Source organism: Manis javanica, chromosome 15, assembly GCF_040802235.1.
Source record: "Manis javanica isolate MJ-LG chromosome 15, MJ_LKY, whole genome shotgun sequence".
Classification (NCBI taxonomy): Eukaryota; Metazoa; Chordata; class Mammalia; order Pholidota; family Manidae; genus Manis; species Manis javanica.
This window is the reverse complement of record NC_133170.1, coordinates 61,927,318-61,944,503: the sequence shown is the minus strand read 5'-3', so window position 1 is coordinate 61,944,503 and position 17,186 is coordinate 61,927,318. Positions and strand designations below refer to the sequence as shown.

The 17,186-nt window shown below is 54.4% G+C and overlaps 1 protein-coding gene across 28 annotated transcripts in view; it reads left to right on the top strand.

The window, feature by feature from the left end:
* NCOR2 (nuclear receptor corepressor 2) overlaps positions 1 to 17,186 on the top strand; it is a 200,178-nt gene that overhangs the window by 114,845 nt on the left and 68,147 nt on the right. For 27 of the 28 annotated variants that reach the window (XR_005060254.2, XR_005060256.2, XR_005060255.2 and 24 more), the window contains 2 exons: positions 2,076 to 2,174; positions 17,037 to 17,149. Coding sequence is in view for 25 of the 28 variants with exons in the window: in XM_037014401.2 (XP_036870296.2) it covers positions 2,076 to 2,174; positions 17,037 to 17,149 (212 nt within the window). In the remaining 3 variants the exon portion in view is untranslated. The remainder of the gene's footprint in view (positions 1 to 2,075; positions 2,175 to 17,036; positions 17,150 to 17,186) is intronic. The other variant, XM_037014388.2, reaches the window with a different exon arrangement.

Sequence of the window (17,186 nt, the reverse complement as noted above, 5' to 3'; positions counted from 1 at the left end):
TGTGTCAGTTGGCTGTGGGAACCCCAGCATACGAGAGAGGAGTGGGAAGGGCATCTAGTGAGGCTTTCCCCTCTTGGGCTGCCGTTCAGGGTGTTCCCAGTGTCCCCCTAAATCATGTCTCTCAGAGATGCAGTGTCTGCCCGCTGCTGGCTTTGCTAATGCCCTGCTGCTGGAGGCCTCACACTTCCTAACTATGGGATGTGGGAAGGCAGTCGTAGTAGGAGCCAGGCAGGTTATTTTAGAGGGTAACAGTTGTTCCCAGCGTCTGTCCTTAATGAGCTGATAACCATAGCAGGAGGAGATGGGGCAGTGTGGGGAAACGAAATCTCTCCATGCCTGAAAAACCAGTGTGGAGAAGCAAGCCCTATAAATAGCCTTCCTCCGAGTTAGTGGTGGCTTCTTGCTAGGGGTGTGGACAGCCCAGGAGGCTGTAGGTCAGGACTGCCCAGAGGTGGAAGCAAGGGTTTCAGAAATCAGTCACTGAGCAGTGTGGAAGGGGAATGAGGGGCTCAGAGGTCCCTACCCTGGACAGTAAACTTTGTGGTGCTATGGGGAGGATAGGGTTATGGTTAGAGTTAGAGGCCGGCTCTAATGTGAGGTTGAGGGTGAGATGGGGGCAGCCCAAGATGAAACTTAAGGGGATCTTCCAGAAGGATCTGAAGCAGGGGTTCCAACTGTGCCCCATGCGTTTGGGGAGAGGCATGTCCTGATGGTGAGTGAGGCCAGGGTCAGGGTAGAGTTCAGTGGACCGGCCAGCCCGTGCCCGTGTGCAGGAGCAGCTTCCACTCAGGGCCAGCCCATGGTCACCCAGCGTGGGAAGGCACTCTCCTGAACTGTTCCAGAGGAAGTCGGATACCCACGTCACCCAATCTGCGAATATTGGCATCTGATTATAAGATGTCCTCTACTGCTGTTCGGGCCACGTTTGTGGGCCAGGGTTAGCCTGGGAGCAGCCTCTCTTCACTGTGCATTCCAGGAGGTGGATAAGAACATGGATTGAGGCTCAGCCTTCCTCTGCACCCAAAAGCCCTCATGGAATGCCCCTCAGAGGGGAGTTCCTGGCTTGGCACCAGCTCTAAGCATCACAGAAACCTTTTACATCACATCAAACATTTAATGTGGCACTAGCGAGCTGTCACCTGGAGCCGGGCCCCATGGCTGCAGGTGGCAGAGATCATGTTGATAGTCCACAGAAGATGCCCTGCTGGTCCTGTTTGGACTGGGAAGTGGAGGGGTACACAGATGGCCAGTCACTTCCTCAGCAAGTGGCAGCACCGGAATTCAGCCCAGGTCCACATGGAAGAGCAGGGCAGAGTAAGGATGTAGCGTTCAAGGAGAGGAAGAGTTGCATGAGGGCGTTAGTCAGGCTGGATGTGCCAGACTTGGAAGAGGACATCAGGGCCCCAAATATCAGAGAAGAGGGAGCTAAAGTGAGGGAAGGGAGATCCCAGACCTGGGTTGGAGATGATGTCGAGTTTGCCCATGGGAGCTGGCAGCCCTGTTCTCCTGGGGCTAGGCTGGCAGGTGACAGCTTCATGTTACAATTACCAATAGAAACAGCAACGATTAAGAATGAGTGACACAGGAAAGTCAGTATAGCACAGAGAAGACAAGTAGTGACTCTGTTGCATCTTACTATGCTAATGGACAGTGACTACAATGGAATGTTTGGGGGGGACTTGATAATATGGGTGAATGTAGTAACCACAATGTTGCTCATGTGAAACTTGTATATCAATGATACCTTAGTAAAAGAAAAAAGGGTAACCTTAAAGGATGACATACATTAAAAAAAAAATGAGTGACACTTCTATAGGTGTGTGCTCTGTGTCGGGTACCATCCTGAGTATACAATTAACTTAACTTGGTCTTCATAACAATTTGGAAGTATGTGCTGTCAGCACTCCCATTGCACAGGTAAGAAGATGAGACCCAGAGGGTAGGTAACCTGGCCAAAGGCACCCCGCCAGTACTTGGGGGAGGCAGGATTTGAGCCCAGGGTGTCTGGCTTCTGGCATCTGCTCTGACTGCCCACACTGCACATGGCTTTGTTCTTTCCTCTGTCCGACCTGCAGACGGTGGCTGAGTGTGTCCTTTACTACTACCTGACCAAGAAGAATGAGAACTACAAGAGTCTGGTGAGACGGAGCTATCGGCGCCGTGGCAAGAGCCAGGTGAGAGGTGGTAGTAGGTGGTTGGCCTTTGGGACCGTTCCCAGTGTGCTCAGCAGCTGTTGCATGGGGGCCGGGAGTGAAACAGAGTGTGTCTGTTGATGTCATTTGTGGGGGTTCCCAGTGTGACTGCATGTGTTGCTCAGCAGTGGGCTCCCTCAGCTTGGGCCCCCTCCTCTGTGGCGGGGAGACCCTCTCTGGGGACATTTGGCCTACCCCAGTAACAGAGGAGAGAGCTGAGAGAAATGGTTACTTCAGTTCTCAACCTGGAATATTCTAGAGCTGGCCCAGTGACCTGTGGTCCCTGTGGTGAAAAGGTTCACATTCCCAGAACAAAACTGGGTTCCCGGGATGCCTCAGGTTAGTCACAAACTTAACATTGAAAAAATTTCAGTATAGTTTGTGTTAATGTTAATGAATATTTGAAAGAAAAAAAATAGCCTGTACTTCGACCTACAGTGTTTCAGACATCACTGCTTAGGATGAGACTATGAGACTGAAGGGCTATTTCAGTTAGAGCAAGGCTTAGCAAACTATGGCTCTCTGGCCCACCCCTGTTTTTGTGAATAAAGTTTTATTGACACAGCCACACCCATTCATTTACATATTACTGTGGCAGCTTTTCTGTTACAACTGTACAATGGAGCAGCTGTGACAGGAACTGCAAAGCCTGAAATATTTACTCTCTGGTCCTTTATAATAAAAGTTTGTTGACCCCTGAGTTAGAGTTGGTTTTAAAAAAGTTCTCAGTAAATGATGGTAAAGATGATGAGGGTCAGTGTTGCGCATTTTAAAGGGCGCTCATGAGTGCTGGGTGTTTGGGAGGCAGAGGGAAAGGCCAGATTTGTCTCACATCCAGGCTGATGAGATGAGAGTCGCCTCAGAGCAGTGCTGGGGGCACCTGATAGGAGGAGGTGGGTGTGGCTACAAAAGGAGGGCTGCTGGCTGGACACTGCAGAAGACTTTGGGGCAGTGCTGTTAGACTCTGGACTGGAGCAGGTTTGAGGCCTATCCTCCCAGGGCTCCTGGCCAGGGAGAGTGATGGCCAGGAGCAGCGTGAGCTGGGTGCCTGACACCAGCACCCTCCAGTCCCCCCCAGGCCACTTGCTGTCCATCTCCTGGCTGCTGAGGGCAGGACCCTGAGGGCAGTGGGTCCCCGTGTCCACTGTGAAACAGCCACTTTGAGGTGGAGTCTTGCAGCCTGCGATGGGTTGGTCCTTGTGGCTTCCCACTCACATCTGTGTCTCCCTCCTTGCTTTCTGGGAACTGTGTTTCAGGAGTACGGATCTACTCTTCTGCTGGCTAAACCACATATGACGAGGGAAGCAGATCTGTTGACGGGGGAATAAACATCCCCTTGCTGTATTCTGGCCATCAGGCCGTTATGACTGGGACTGAGCATTGTTTCTCATTGACATGCATCATTGAATGTGGCTGCATTTGGTTTGTGGATAGGGTTTTCCTCAAGTTCTGTGTTGCCATAGTTGGCCAGCCTGCTCACCCATGTAACAGATGTATAAAACCAAGGCTTACTGCCTTGGAGCCATTTAGTTCTAAAGACCTAACTGTGGTATTTTAGATATTGAAGTACATTCAGGAATGTTCCAGATTGAGAGGCAAAAACTTAAATAAATGCCAGGCAAGGAACATAAATATGCTGAGGCATGAGAGGCAGTGGGGCATGATGGGTACTGTGGCAAAATAGAGGGAGTGTTACAGACCTTTAGCTTTATTTTTAAAGCATTGTGTCTATCTACTGTGCCTGGTTCTCTTGGCTAGTCTTCCCAGTGCTCCTGTCAATACTGTCTTTGTGGGGCGCACTGGGTGGGCTTATGAGTCCGTTTCTGGTGGCTGGGCTGAGGGCTTTAGAGAGGAAGGGGTTCTGAGTCAGCTGGGGAAAGACTCACCCTGTGCTTGAGAGCACATTTGCATGGGGGCCGGGAGTGAAACAGAGTGTGTGTGTTGATGTCATTTGTGGGGGTTATTCCTGGATGACTCCTGGGGGGTGTGGGGTGTCAGGCTCTGCATGTAGGGTCCTGGCTGCCATGCCTTTCACTTTGTGGTGGTAACGCCTTGCTTATTGACTCCTTTGTCCATTGGACACTTGTGTGCTGGACCCAGGGGGCTCCGTACTGGGTGCATAGACTCCAGGTGTACACAGGAGGTTCCAAACAGCACATGGGTGGTCTGTCTGAGAGGCTTCATAGAATAAGAGGCCCCGAAGGTGAGGCTGAGGAGCAGCCCGTTGGGGGGACAAGGACGGAGGTGAAGGTATCCCTGGCAGAGGGAGCAGCAAGTACAAAGGCGTGGGGGATGTGAGACAAGAGCACGGTGTCCTTAGAGTCCTTGGAACAGGGGTCTCAGTACCTTTCAGGGTCTTAAGTGAAGGAAGGGAAGGAGAAAAATTATGGGACCCTCTTTCTTTTGCTCACATTTGATGAGTAAATAGAGATTTATCTACTCTATTGAAAACACAAGTGTAAATGTGATTATTAGGGACAGCTCACTTGACTTTGCTGTCCATGGGAGGTAGTATAGAGTGGTGAGGCCTGTGGCTAACTGGAGCTCTTGTGCTGTGTAGCAGCTGCTGCTGACTCTTGGCCAAGTGGCCATATGTTGTCAGATATGATTTTTTTTGTGTGTCAGATACGATTTTTGATGATGAGCTGGAAATCAGGTTTTATGTGAAATTGCCTCATTAAAAAATTTTTATGTCACATGAAAAACAACAATAAAGCAATGTATAAGCCAAACAACTCTTATTTGCTCTTGAAATCTGTCTTCTGCGCCCGGTATAAGACCTCTGGTTTAGAGTGTGGTGGGACTGGGGAAGAGTTAGGATTTTGTGACTTGGAATAGAGGCCAGGCCAGGGCACTGGAGAGCCCTGGAATGTTTTATGCAGAGGACAAATGTTTGTTTCTTCTTATCTGAGTTGTCCTGAATTAGCCGTGGTGTCTGCAGTGCTAAGAGATGGGGCTTCTCTGGTGAGATTGTACCCTCTGCCCAAGCTGGTGTCTCGGGCCAGGGCTCCCAAGGATGCCTCTGCTCTGCCTCTTGCAGGAGGACAGAAGCAAGCCAGGCGGGAGGCCCGTCTCCTTGGGAGACAGGTGTGTTTAGGGTTCTCCCTGCCCTCTGGTCAACCTGGACTGCTGAAAGTGCTCGTGAGGCCTGGACCCTGCCAGGGATGGAGATTTGCAAGGGCTTCAGTGCCAGGCAGATCTGTCCTGTTCATAAATGTGGAGTAAATGGTTCAGCCCAAGTGCTGATTTGGGGGCTATAACTCTTCTCTCTGCCCCCCAACAGCAAAATAAAAGGCAGATACAGCCCCTGCAGCCCCTCTTGTTAGTTCGAGGTACAGTTACTGGATCGAGCCCAAGCTTATCTCTCCCTGGTTTTATAAAACCCATGATCCTGCTGATAAATCTCTCAGGGAGGAGGGTGGGTTCTGACTAGCATGGGTGAGAGCAGGCATTTCTGGTTTGGTGTCTACAGGGGGATGGATGGGTGGGCTCGAGCAGTGGGGTGTCCTGTGGGCCGATATTGTGAGCAGCTGGGTGGCAAGACAAGCAGAGACCCTCTGCTCTGTGCAGCCAGCACTCCAGGTGGGCGAGGGCATGGAGTGTGTTTCACCATGGCCTGGGGAGCAGTCACCCTCTGCCTGCGGCACAGAAGGCACCCAAGTGACAGCTCTGCTGTCCCATCCTCTGTCTGACTCAGCCCATCTTGGCAGCTTGAGTCCTCGGCAGTCCCAGGCCGTGTTGCATATGTGTCCCTCTGTGCACCCCATTTCCTCACAGCTTTCCCGGGGTCACCCTTGCAGCCTGCCTGGGGTCATTTGTCTGCTCCTTTCTTCCAACCCGCCTCTCCACGTGGGCCTCTGGGTAACAGCACAGCCCTTTCTCTCCATCCCAGAGACAGCCCCTTTGTCCCCCTGGGCAGTCCCAGGGAGATGGATGACTGGTCATTGCCAGCAGGTGAAATGTGGAAGCCTCAGGATGAGGCCTCAGCCCCAGGAAGGGAGCCCCTTCTCCCCCAGTATGACAGTGTATTTATTTCTTGAGTTGGGCAAGTTGGACTTGCCCCACTTTCCCAGGTCCCCCTAGTTTTGGGAGAAGGCTTAGGCCATCTTGCCAATGTTCACTGGGCATCTCGCCGGGGGACATTGGGAGCCCAAAGAGATCAGAGCCCTGTCGGAATTCAGGCCTCACCTGGTGTGATGGGGACTGTGCTGCTGGCCACAATGGTGTTGACAGAAAACAGTGACAGTCGTGGTGGCGGCATTCACTCAGCACCAACCACAGCTGTGCCGGGCTCTGCCCAGGGCTTCAACCGGAGAGGCCCTGTCATTATTGCTGTTTCACAGGCGAGGAGGTGGAGGCACAGGGATGTGAAATTGCTTCCTGAGGAATCTGCTCTTAGTGGCAGGTTCAGGATCAAACCTGACAGAGTCAGCTGTTGGAGCTGAAGGGGGGCAGTGGGAGCCCCCATTTGCAGTGCACTGGCTGTGTAGCTGGTCGTTCGGGAGCTAGCCCTACGCAACCCCGTAGGCCTGTGGATTTCTCTGTCTGTGCTGAGCTCTGCTGGGTCAGCATGGCAGATGGGTCTCGTTGCTGGTGGGACATACCCAGCTGAGCCCCCGTCGGAGTCTTGGCCCCCATCCTGTCTGTGTCTGTCTGCACTCATTGGGAATCCCCCTGTGCTCCTGGCCCCCTGCGAGCCCCAGCTCCTGGGAGGCCAGCAGCTGGAAACACTGTCTCCCAGCCCTCCTTTGCACCCTGGACCACGTGCATTTCTGGGAGACGCAGAGGCCTGTTTGCTCCCTGGCCTGCCTGTCACCATCTCTCCCTGGGTCTCTTACAGTCCTCCTTGGCATACCCAGTCCCATGTGCATTCTCCCTCTCCTGGTGGCCGCAGAGGCTGTGGTGTCTGTCTGTGGTCCTGGTGTGGTTTCTGTGGCATGGGGCCACGCTGTTGCTAAGGGTGGCCACACAGGGCCGCTCAGCTTGTCAGCCTGATGGATGCCCTTCAGATGGGTCCTTCATTTTCCAAGGTCAATCCCCTGCTACCCCAGGTGTCTGATGTGCAATATTGTGTGTTCATGTGGGGGAATTTATTGAGTGCCTGCTGCATGCCAGGGCTATAAAGCTTTACCTTCAGAGCCGTATCAGATTGTGATCCTTCAGGAAGCCAGAGTGAAGGCACCCACCGAGCCAGGCTGCCCAGCGCCTCACAGACCAGACTATCCCAGTTAAGAGCTGCCGAAGTAGGCGCGAGCTGGGACTTCCAAGGTGCCGGGGCGTGGGCATTATGACCTTCTCCAGCCTACGTGACCACACCTGCCGCCTTGTAGAAAGCACACTTTCCAAGCTGGCTGGCTCCTAGCCTGGACCAGAGAGAGATGGGGGTGCCTTGATGGCTCTCCCAGCACCTCCTCCCCTCTCCATTCCTGCCCTGGTGGGATTGAAGTGGATGGTGATGAGGGCAGGCTATCTTGGGCTCCAGGCCCCAAATCCTTGCATCTGGGGAGGCTTGAACCACAGTGCTGATGGCGGGAACTTATTCTCCCAGAATGCAGGCCTTGCTTCCCAGGCACCACTGGCTGCTAGACTGGCTGCAGCCAGTGTCCTCATTCTGTCTGTGCCCTCCTGGTGTCCCAGGCTGAGTCACAGACCTTGAGAGAGTGCTGTGTCTAGTTTTCAGATGTTCACCAGGAGGGCTGGTGCAGATGCAGGTCACTGGGCCACACCCCTCAGTGGGCCTGAGAGCCTGCATTTCTAACTAACTATTAGTGCTGCAGGCCCAGACCACTCTCAGGACCTTGGCCTTCCTTGGGGGTGTTTACTGGGGAGGACCCCAGAGAAGGGAGGGAAAGGGAGCAGCAGCATGGCAGAAGGAGAAATGGCGGTATGGCACAGGCTCACTGGCAGCCTTGATCAACCCTCAGGGGTGCTCTGGAGCTAGGGTGGCCCTTCAGGGGGTCCTGTAGTGTACTGAGAGGCCTGACTCTTAGCATGGGCCATGAGCAGCTGAGGACACTTGCCTCAACTGGGACAGCAAGCCCCTTCTTGAAGGGGACCTGGCCAGGCCCTCCTGGGGGAGGGTCCTGTGCTTCGCAGTGGTTGTGACCAGCCTTGGCACCACCAGTGTATGCAGCAAGACGTCACACATCTCAAGTGACACCCCACCCTGTCACACCCTCACCACACCATTTGTACCAAGCCTTTTGTTCATTTCAATAGTTGCATTTCAAAAATGTGGATGATTATAAAAGTGGAACGTAAAACTCTCCGATGAACAGCATAGGGCATTGATGTCTCTGGACTCAGACCCTCACGCCTGCTGCCCCACAGAGTAAGGAAGGCCCTTCCAGGTGTCCAGCCCTGCCAGAGGCGAGGGAGGTGTGCTGGCCATTCGGAGTGCCAGGATCGCCTTGTTGAACGGAGGGTGCCATCCACCTTCCAGAAGCTTCTCGTATTGTGACAGAGGGAGATGCAGGCCCAGCAAGTAGGCATGAATACCAGCCCCTTCATGCCCCTTTGCACCAGACCCCACACACCTGAGCTCTGGCAGGAGAGGACCTCTGACCCTGGCCTCCAGGATTGGGCCATGAGTGGTTTAAGTGTCCTCTCCTGAGTGAATCACTGGCCAAGACAGTGACAGCGCAGTGGTTTATAGCTCATGATTCATGGATGGAGAGGCCACATTATCCCAGCCAATTGCAGAACTGGAGCCCAAGAATGCTGTGGTCAGTAGCCAGCCTAACTATGCAAGCTGTCGGGGAGCTGAGAATGTGCGCTGATGCGGGCTGGGCAGCAGGGCCCAGCCCAGAGGTGACAGTGCCTGGCCACCACCGCGGCTGTCCTGGCGATGGGGGTGCCATGCTGTGGAGGGGGTGTGTCCCCGAGGGTGAGTGCTCTGCTCCGTTGGCCGCATAGGTGGCAACTGGGCCTAACTTCCTGGCCTGTCCCTCCCAGGGCCTGGGGGGCATCCAGACAGCGGCCACTTCCTCCTGCCTGCTCTCTGGCCTCCATACCCTGGGGCTCTCTAGCCCTTCCTCTGTGTCCTGTGCGGACCATGCTTCTCACCTCTGACCTGGGCCCCTCCCCCAGCCTTCCATGTTTCCCTGGTTCTCTCTCTTGTCTGCCCCCACACTTGTTCCTCTACTCCACTGTAGGTCTCTGTCTCTGTCTGTCTCTTTCTTTGTCTCTGTCTTTGTTTCTCTCTTTCTGCCTCTGGGTCTCCTGTGTTCCCACCCTGCCTCCTCCCATGTCCCTGGAGCTCCATGCCTCGCCTTGCCCTCCATCTTTTTTTCTCTCCCTGCCTCTGTCCTCCCTGCCAAGGGGCAGGTGGCCTTGTTCTGATGGCTGTGGCACTCCAGAGCTCCTGTACCTTGGGCAGCTTGCATAGGGGGCAGGGTGACCGGAAAGGCTGTTCCAGGGCAGGGCCAGCCAGGCAAGGTCCCTGGGGGACCGAGGCGGTCACTGGGCAGTTGGTGCTGGTTCCCACGGCCTGGCTGCCCTCACCCCCAACCCCAGGGCCAATGAAATGACTTGAGTGTTCACCATGGTGAAGTCTGGGATGTGCGGGAGGCCACATATGGCCAAATGCCTCCAGGTTGATCTGTGCTCCTTCTGGCCCACTGGTTAAGTATAAGCGTGCTTGTCCCAAATTGCCACCCTGAGCTGGGATGGGCCTCAAGCCTGGGGCTTGGTCCAACTTTCTGGGCGGCTCAGGCCAGCAGGAGGCAACTGTTTCCGCTCTGCTGGGGGCACACTGGACTGGGCAGGATTGTGTCTGGATTTAGGGCTTGAGTGAGCAACATCCCTGACTCCCTGACGTTGTGTTTTTTGACGTTTACTTTTGTGCTAAATGGGGAGAAGCCCATAGGAGGTGCCTCCAGGTCCACAGTCCCCCAGACACATCCCAGGGGATGCTGTTGTCAAGAGGACAGCTGGTGGGTAGGCTCTGGGAGGCAGGAGAGGCCGCCCCAGGGACTGAGTAAGCTGGGCTGCTGCTTTGGGAGAAGACAGACATGGCTTCCATGGGCCATGACGTGGTGGCAGGGGAGTCCTGGTTCCCCACCAGCCCTGTCCAAGGCAGACCAACCACATCAAAGAGCTAGAAGGACATGGAAAATGTGAGCCCTGCCCAGATGTGAGTGCGGATCAAGCGGACCCCAGGGATGAGAGATGTGGGGGCTGATAGATCTCACATTCTGTCAGCTCAAACTGGGCTGCCAGGAGTTCAGAAATAGTTACCCAAAGAGCAGCATTCGTGGGGACCAGCACCAGCGTGGGCCATGGCAGGAGGGGCCCTGGGGGATTCAACAGCGATGGAGTGTCCTGGGCAGACGGTGGCCGTGTGTGAGTCTGTTTTGTTGTGCCTTCATCATGTGATTCCCAGTGACTAGGACAGACAAAACCCCCAGGGCTGACACTCCTGGAAGGTGGACGGCGCACAAGGAAATTGTGTGATTATTTGAGGTGGCGGCAAGAGCTACAGAGAAGAAGCCAGAGTCAGGAGGCAGCTGATGTGATGGAGGAAGGAGCTGACCCTGAAGGCTTCTTTGAAGAGATGTCATTTGGGCTCAGATCTGAGCCATAAGAAGGAACCAGCCAGGCAGAGTTGGAGGGAGTGACCCAGGCAGAGGGCACAGCAAGTGCAAAGGCCCTGAGGCAGGAGCAAGGTGGGTGGGGACGGAGGTGGCCCTAAGGGAGATGGGCAGGGGCTCCAGCACCTGGCCTTGTGGTATGAACTACCGATTTTATTCCAGGTGGTAGGACAGTATCTGATTGACTGTTTAAAACAGCTTTGGCTGCCACAAGCACACATCTCCTGGCAGACAGAGCAGACATCACAGGGTGTGTGTTACACACTGCTCGGGTCCTGTGGGCATATCTGTTTGTAGTGGAGCACTGGTGAGTGTTTAATGACCAGCTTTCTGGGGGCAAAGCCCCAATGTGTATCACGTGCTTATTGCCGTGGTGTAAATACTCCTACTGTGCCTGATTCTAGGCTACCAGTGTGACAACATGGAATTAGGAAGGGGGGATAGCATGTTATCACATCCTTCTTCTGCCATGTGGATACAATTGATGTTAGTAACCTCAAGGCAGAGATAACAGCCAAATGTAGTCAAATAATTTGGGAGTGATGCATTTTGAGTATTTATTACCTTGTCTTTATTATAATTTCTTTAACTGTAAGGTAATATATTTCAATTTTTAATAATGGCTGTGTTTGTGCCACACAGTGAGCACTGGTTCTCAAACCCGGCTGCGCACCGGAGTGACTGGAAATTTAAACTCACTGGTGCCTCTGTCTCACCCCAAGATTCTGATATGATTGGTGTGTGTGGGGGGCCTGGGGTCCTTCTGCAATCTGTGGATGAGCCTGGGGTTCAGAAGCAGGGCCCTAGAAGGTGTTAATCCTGGCTGAGGCAACTGCAAAGTTCCTGAAAATTGCAGTCTGCTCTCACAAGCTGGTGCAAGTGAGCACCAGCACATCTCTCGCTGCACATCCCATAAGGAGGTGCCCCTCAAGGACTAAGGCAGCATCCCCTGCCTGTGTTTTCCCCAGGAGGGACAGATGGATTGGATTAGAAGGGAGGGGTGCAAGTGTTAGGGAGGAGGCCAGCTGCTGGAAAAAAGAAAACCCCTCTGTGTCTTGGTTCTGACCTTTGACCTCTGACCCCACTCCTCCCACCAACCTTGAGCTCCTGGGATCCTCTTCCCACTACTGCCAAGAGGTGGAGGGTGTCATGAGGGCAGACCCCTTTTGGAATTTGCTTGCTGGGGGCACTTGGCACAGAGCACATGCTCAGTAAGGTGTTTGTTGATTGAATGAACGAGATTGTGCTGCAGTTAGCATTGCTGCATGTGGGCATCTTCTCAGAGCACATTCTTGAGGATCTGTCACCTGAAAATTACATCTCATCAGTGCCTGTCTGGATTGTTGCTACCACCTTTTCACTGGACTCTCTGCTGTCATTCCTAGAGCCGACTGCCTTCCCTCCCTTCACCAGCCACTGCATTGCCCTTAAAGATGGCGTGGAACACAGCATCCCCTGCCACCCCTCTGCCTTCTGAAAAAAGCTTTCATTGGCTGTCCACTGCCATCAGGGCATTAAGCCGACCATGCTCTCCAGCCGTGTCCAGTTTGTCATTTGCTAGGGACAGCAGCTGTCTCTATGTTGGCCTGCCTTTTCCCATGCAGGTCTCTCTTTGAAATGTCCCCTCTTGTCCTCTACCAAAACCTTTGGGGACTCAGCTCAGGGGCCTCTTCCTTCATCCCTGTTAGGATGAATTGCTCTACATCTGCCACATGCTGTACCTTTTTAAAGTTTTGTCATCACTGTAGCCTCCATCTGCCCTTCATAGTTCTTCACCTTAGTACTAAAGTACTGGCTCCGTAAGGCTAGGGACTGCATTTTCTGTGGTTCATTGTCTCCCCTAGGGGTTTAGACACGCTTATGGAGGGATGAACAAGTATCTAAGGGGGAGCCTGTGATGTTCTAGCCCAGGGTAGGAGACAGAGCACCTGCATGTAGGATCGTGCTAGAAAATGCTGTGTGACCTTGGGTGAGTTACTTGGCCTCTCTGTGTCTTTGTATTCTTTGTAAAACAGAGATAATACTGAGTTCTTAGAAGGATTCAGTTATCTAACCAGCAGGTAAGAAATGAAGGGAAGGCTTTATCACATGCTTGTTGTGCTCAGTCAACATTTGTTGTTCTCATTCATACTGTTTTCAGTACAGCTCCTGGTCTGGGGGATCACAGGCTCACTCAGAGGCAGCTTGTCCAGCACTCAGTGCTCTGGAAGCAGGGGTCCTGTGGGGATTTGGACTAGTGGCTCTGGTTCCATAGATCCTATCAGGCTTTCCACAGAACTGTGCTGTCGTTTGGGAGGGACGTTCCTGACCAAGCACCTGGCATGAAGCCCATCATCAGCCTGACTGATGACATACATGAAAAGCAAAGGTAGACCCACCGTGAACTCTGGTGTCCTCTGAGATGGTGGAGTTGGTTCCAGGTCTTCTTCCAGCAGGCATCACTGGCTTCCAGTGGCCTGGGTGTGCTTTGTGAAACAAGGACCCCAGAAAACCTTGCTTCTCAGAGTGTGATCTGGGAACCAGCAGTTTCAACCTTCCCTAGAAGCCTGAGAAATGTGGTCTCAGGACCGCTGAATCAGAATCTACATTTTCCCTGTATCCCCAGGGCATTTGTGTGCAGGTTTGAGCAGTGCTGGTCTGGAGCAGTGGTGGGCGAACTATAGCCCCATAGGCCAAATCCGGCCCATGGCCTGTTTTTGTAAATAAAGCTTTATTGGCACATAGCCAATAAATATTTACATTTTGGCTGCTTTCACACCACAAACAGCAGAGCTGAGTAAGTGTGATGGAACACAATGGCCCTGAAGGTTTTCCATCTGGCCCTTGCAGGAAAAGTTTGATGGCTCCTTGTCTAAAGCACTGGTTCTCAAACCTGGCTGCGCACCGGAGTGACTAGAAATTTAAACTCACTGGTGCCTCTGTCCCACCCCAAGATTCTGATATGATTGGTGTGTGTGGGGCCTGGGGTCCTTCTGCAATCTGTGGATGAGCCTGGGGTTCAGAAGCAGGGCCCTAGAAGGTGTTAATCCTGGCTGAGGCAATGGCCACCTAGAGCATCGAAGACTTTGGGACTGAGCTGGCCGATGGGGGTGCCTATGAGTTGGGGCCCCCATCTTGTTCCATAAATCTGGAGTAAGTGGAGCACCCCTAAGTCAGCCTGTGGACCTCCTGCACCTGGAGGCCAGGCAGATAGTCATTATTATGCCTGATGGGGCCCCCCCATTGGAAATACTTTTAAGGCTACAATGGGCCTGGGGTTTCTCCCTTCATCCCTTTCACTGGTGTCACTCAGCACAGGGTACAGGGAGCCTCTCCGGAGGGAGATGGGGGTCAGGCCACAGGGCCCAGGGTGCCCATCCTAGGCTTATGTCGTGGCTCCAGGGTGGCCCCAAATGCGTGGTACTGGTGGCTGTCACCACACCCACTCCACTCAGAGAGTGGGAATGGGAGTCACCCAGCCCGCCCTTGAGGGCTTGATGCAGTGTGGGTGGGGTCTGGCAGTGGGGTCACACGTTGGGGTAGGAAGTGATGGGAATAACCAGGGTCTGGTGCTGATGGGGACTTCTGAGTGTCTACAAGACAGGCACAGGGCAGGGGAGTCTGACCCAGTCACAGGCTGTGGGCTGACAGAGGGGCCCAGGGACAGCATGGGTAGGTGGAGATGGCAGGACACGGGGCTGGGCAGAGCCAAGGTTTGGCTGCCATTTGCTGCCTTTGTCACTCCCTGTCTCTAGCCTCAGTTTCCTTTTCTATCAAACGGGAATAATGGAGCTTAATAAAGGTTTTGGAAGTTCGTAGAGCAGTGCCTGGCACATGGCACCTCAAGCTATTTTTATTACTAGTACTGTGATGTGGACGATTATTTGGGGAGGGATGGTTATGGGCCAGCCCAGGTCCAGGTGGGGGCTTGGGGAGCCTCAAATTGGGGACAGGATGGGCTAGGCAGAAAGGGGAGGCAGGGATGCCTAAAGAACTCCCACCCACAGCCCCAGATTCTGGCCGGGGGTGGAGTTGGGTGAGACTCTCAGAGGGGCTTTGGGGACTGTGGGACCTGTCTGCTGCCCCCTAGACTCTTAGCACCCCTCCCTCTGTGACCATGAGGCTTTGCCTCTCTGAGCCTGATGGGTCCCTCCCATTGGCTCTTTCCCATCTGAGGTTGGCTAAGGACCTTAAATGGGATAGTGTTTGCAAGTTGCTGAATGTGGTGCTGCAGAATGGGCTGCCCCCAATCTGTGACCCTCCCAGTAGTTGTCACCGTTGGTGTTTTCATCTTCAACCTTATCCTCAATTCAGAGGGGCCAGGAGCTGGGTGATAGAGTGTGCACAGCGCAGTGCTGGGCGTGTAGCAAGCACTTGGGCAATGCCAGCACCTTCCTCGGTGGGGCTTCTTGGGGATTTGGAGGAGGGCTGTGGCAGGAAGGCACTTGGCCCTGCACTGCAGCATGCTGGTGCAGGACTCCCTGGGGTCAGCCCTTGTTAGTCATGATGCATTCGTACAAGGCTGGGCCACTGCTGCCTGGGCCTCAGTGGGTAGAGAGCCACATCTGCCACCTGTGCTGGGGCAGACGTGGTCTGCTTTGTGGCCCAAGGACAAGATTCTGGGGGCTTAGACATCCCACCAGTGTAGACCCAGGGGATGATGTTGTGCCCCCAGGGAGTGGCCTGGAGTCAGACTTACATGACCAGTGAGGGGACAGCAAGAAAAGCTGTGGAGTAAGGCTGCAGCCCAGGTTGGGGTTCTTGGCTCAGACCACGGGTGGTCTCAGGAGACACCAAGCTCCCTGCCTCGCCTGACCCCCCACAAAGGGGGAAAACCAGAAAACCTTCCTGTCCCCACTCCCACCTGCTGGGACAGCTCCCAGAGAGGTTTCACAGGCTGCCCAGGTGTGAGAGGCAGCCATGGTTCCCTTGCTGTTGAAAGTCTGTACTTAAGCATTTGAGGGGTTTGGGTGGTGGGGAAGGCCAGGCTAATTCAGTTCAGGACACCTGGACACCCATCGGAAATGGGCAGCAGCGCAGTGGAGGGAGGCTGTCCCAAGTCTGGCTGGCCTGCACCCTTACCCCTCTGTGTATAGAATGGGGGGGCTTTGGGGGAAGGAGACCAGACCTAAGCAGGAGGTTCGGGGGTGGGAATGGTTGCCAGGGAAGCTTGGAGCCATGCTTGCCAGCAAACATGCACATCCTCGCTGCGTGCCCCAGACCCTGTGCTCAGCTGCTTCCAGAATTAGAGCTACAGAAGGGGGGAGTGTGGGGTGGTGTCCCAGGCCAAGGCAGCCCTGTGTATGGGACAGGTGTGTGTGCCTGGTATGGAGGGTAGATCGGGGGCAGGGGGCACCCCTGCCCCACCTTCTCCATCAGCCTGGGTTTTTTCCTGGTTTAGAAATTGGCATGGCCATGCCCCTAGGACACACTGAAAGGCTTTTTGGCGGGTTTGTTTTCATTTCCCTTGGCTCAGTGGGATGGAAGGATGGTCTGGCCTGGCAGCTGCCCCCAGGGAGGACTGTGGGATGGCCTGGCAGCTGCCCCCAGGAGGACTGTGGGATGGCCAAGAGAATCAATGTGTGCTTTAAAAGAAATCAAGTGGGACAGAAAGGAAGTCAGGCTGCGTGTGGGAAGGGGCGGGCTGCTCCCGCTTCCTCCCCTCTCCTGGTGAGGGCAGGGTCAGCCCAGTGCGTTGGAGGTGAGGGGCCCGCTGCTTCGCTGTGACCCTTTGCTCTCTCTGTAAAAGGCGGGGCTGGGCGTTGGATGTGTCCCAGGCTCCCTGTACTCACCCTGCTCTGGCCTGTGGCTCCCCGGGGCCCCTCTGGGCTGTCGGCTTTGGCCCACTTTAATACCCGTGCCAGACCCCAGTGCTGTAAGGGCTCTGTCATTTCAGCCCCCCAGCCCTTGCGGTGGTGTAGCCCGCCGAGTACCCCTGCCTTCATGGGGAAGAGTCAGCACAGAGAGGTTAGTTAGGGCCATCATCCAGGGCCCTGCAGCCTCCAAGTAGAGGAGGTGCGATTGACCCTGGTGTCTGACTCTAGTGCTCTTCGCACCTCACCCAGTGGCTCTGCCCCCCAGAGCCCATGGGCTGTGGCACCCAGGCCGAGACTCCTCGGGGACTGGGGTTCCCGCAGCGTCCTCTGCCTGCAGCCCCTTCCAGCCTATGTCATTCTGTCCCCTTCTCTCCTGGCACACTCTGCCCAGATGCAGAGATACACCTGCCTCACTGTGGCTCTGTCCCCTTCCCTTTGCCCTCCCTTGGGCTCCGCAGCAGCAGATGCCCCGGAGCAACCAGGACGAGAAAGATGAGAAGGAAAAGGAGAAGGAGCCCGAGAAGGAGGAGGAGAAGCTGGACGTGGAGAACGACAAGGAGGAGCTGAGCAAGTAAGGCCGGTCTGGCCCCGCGGTGGCCACAGCCACA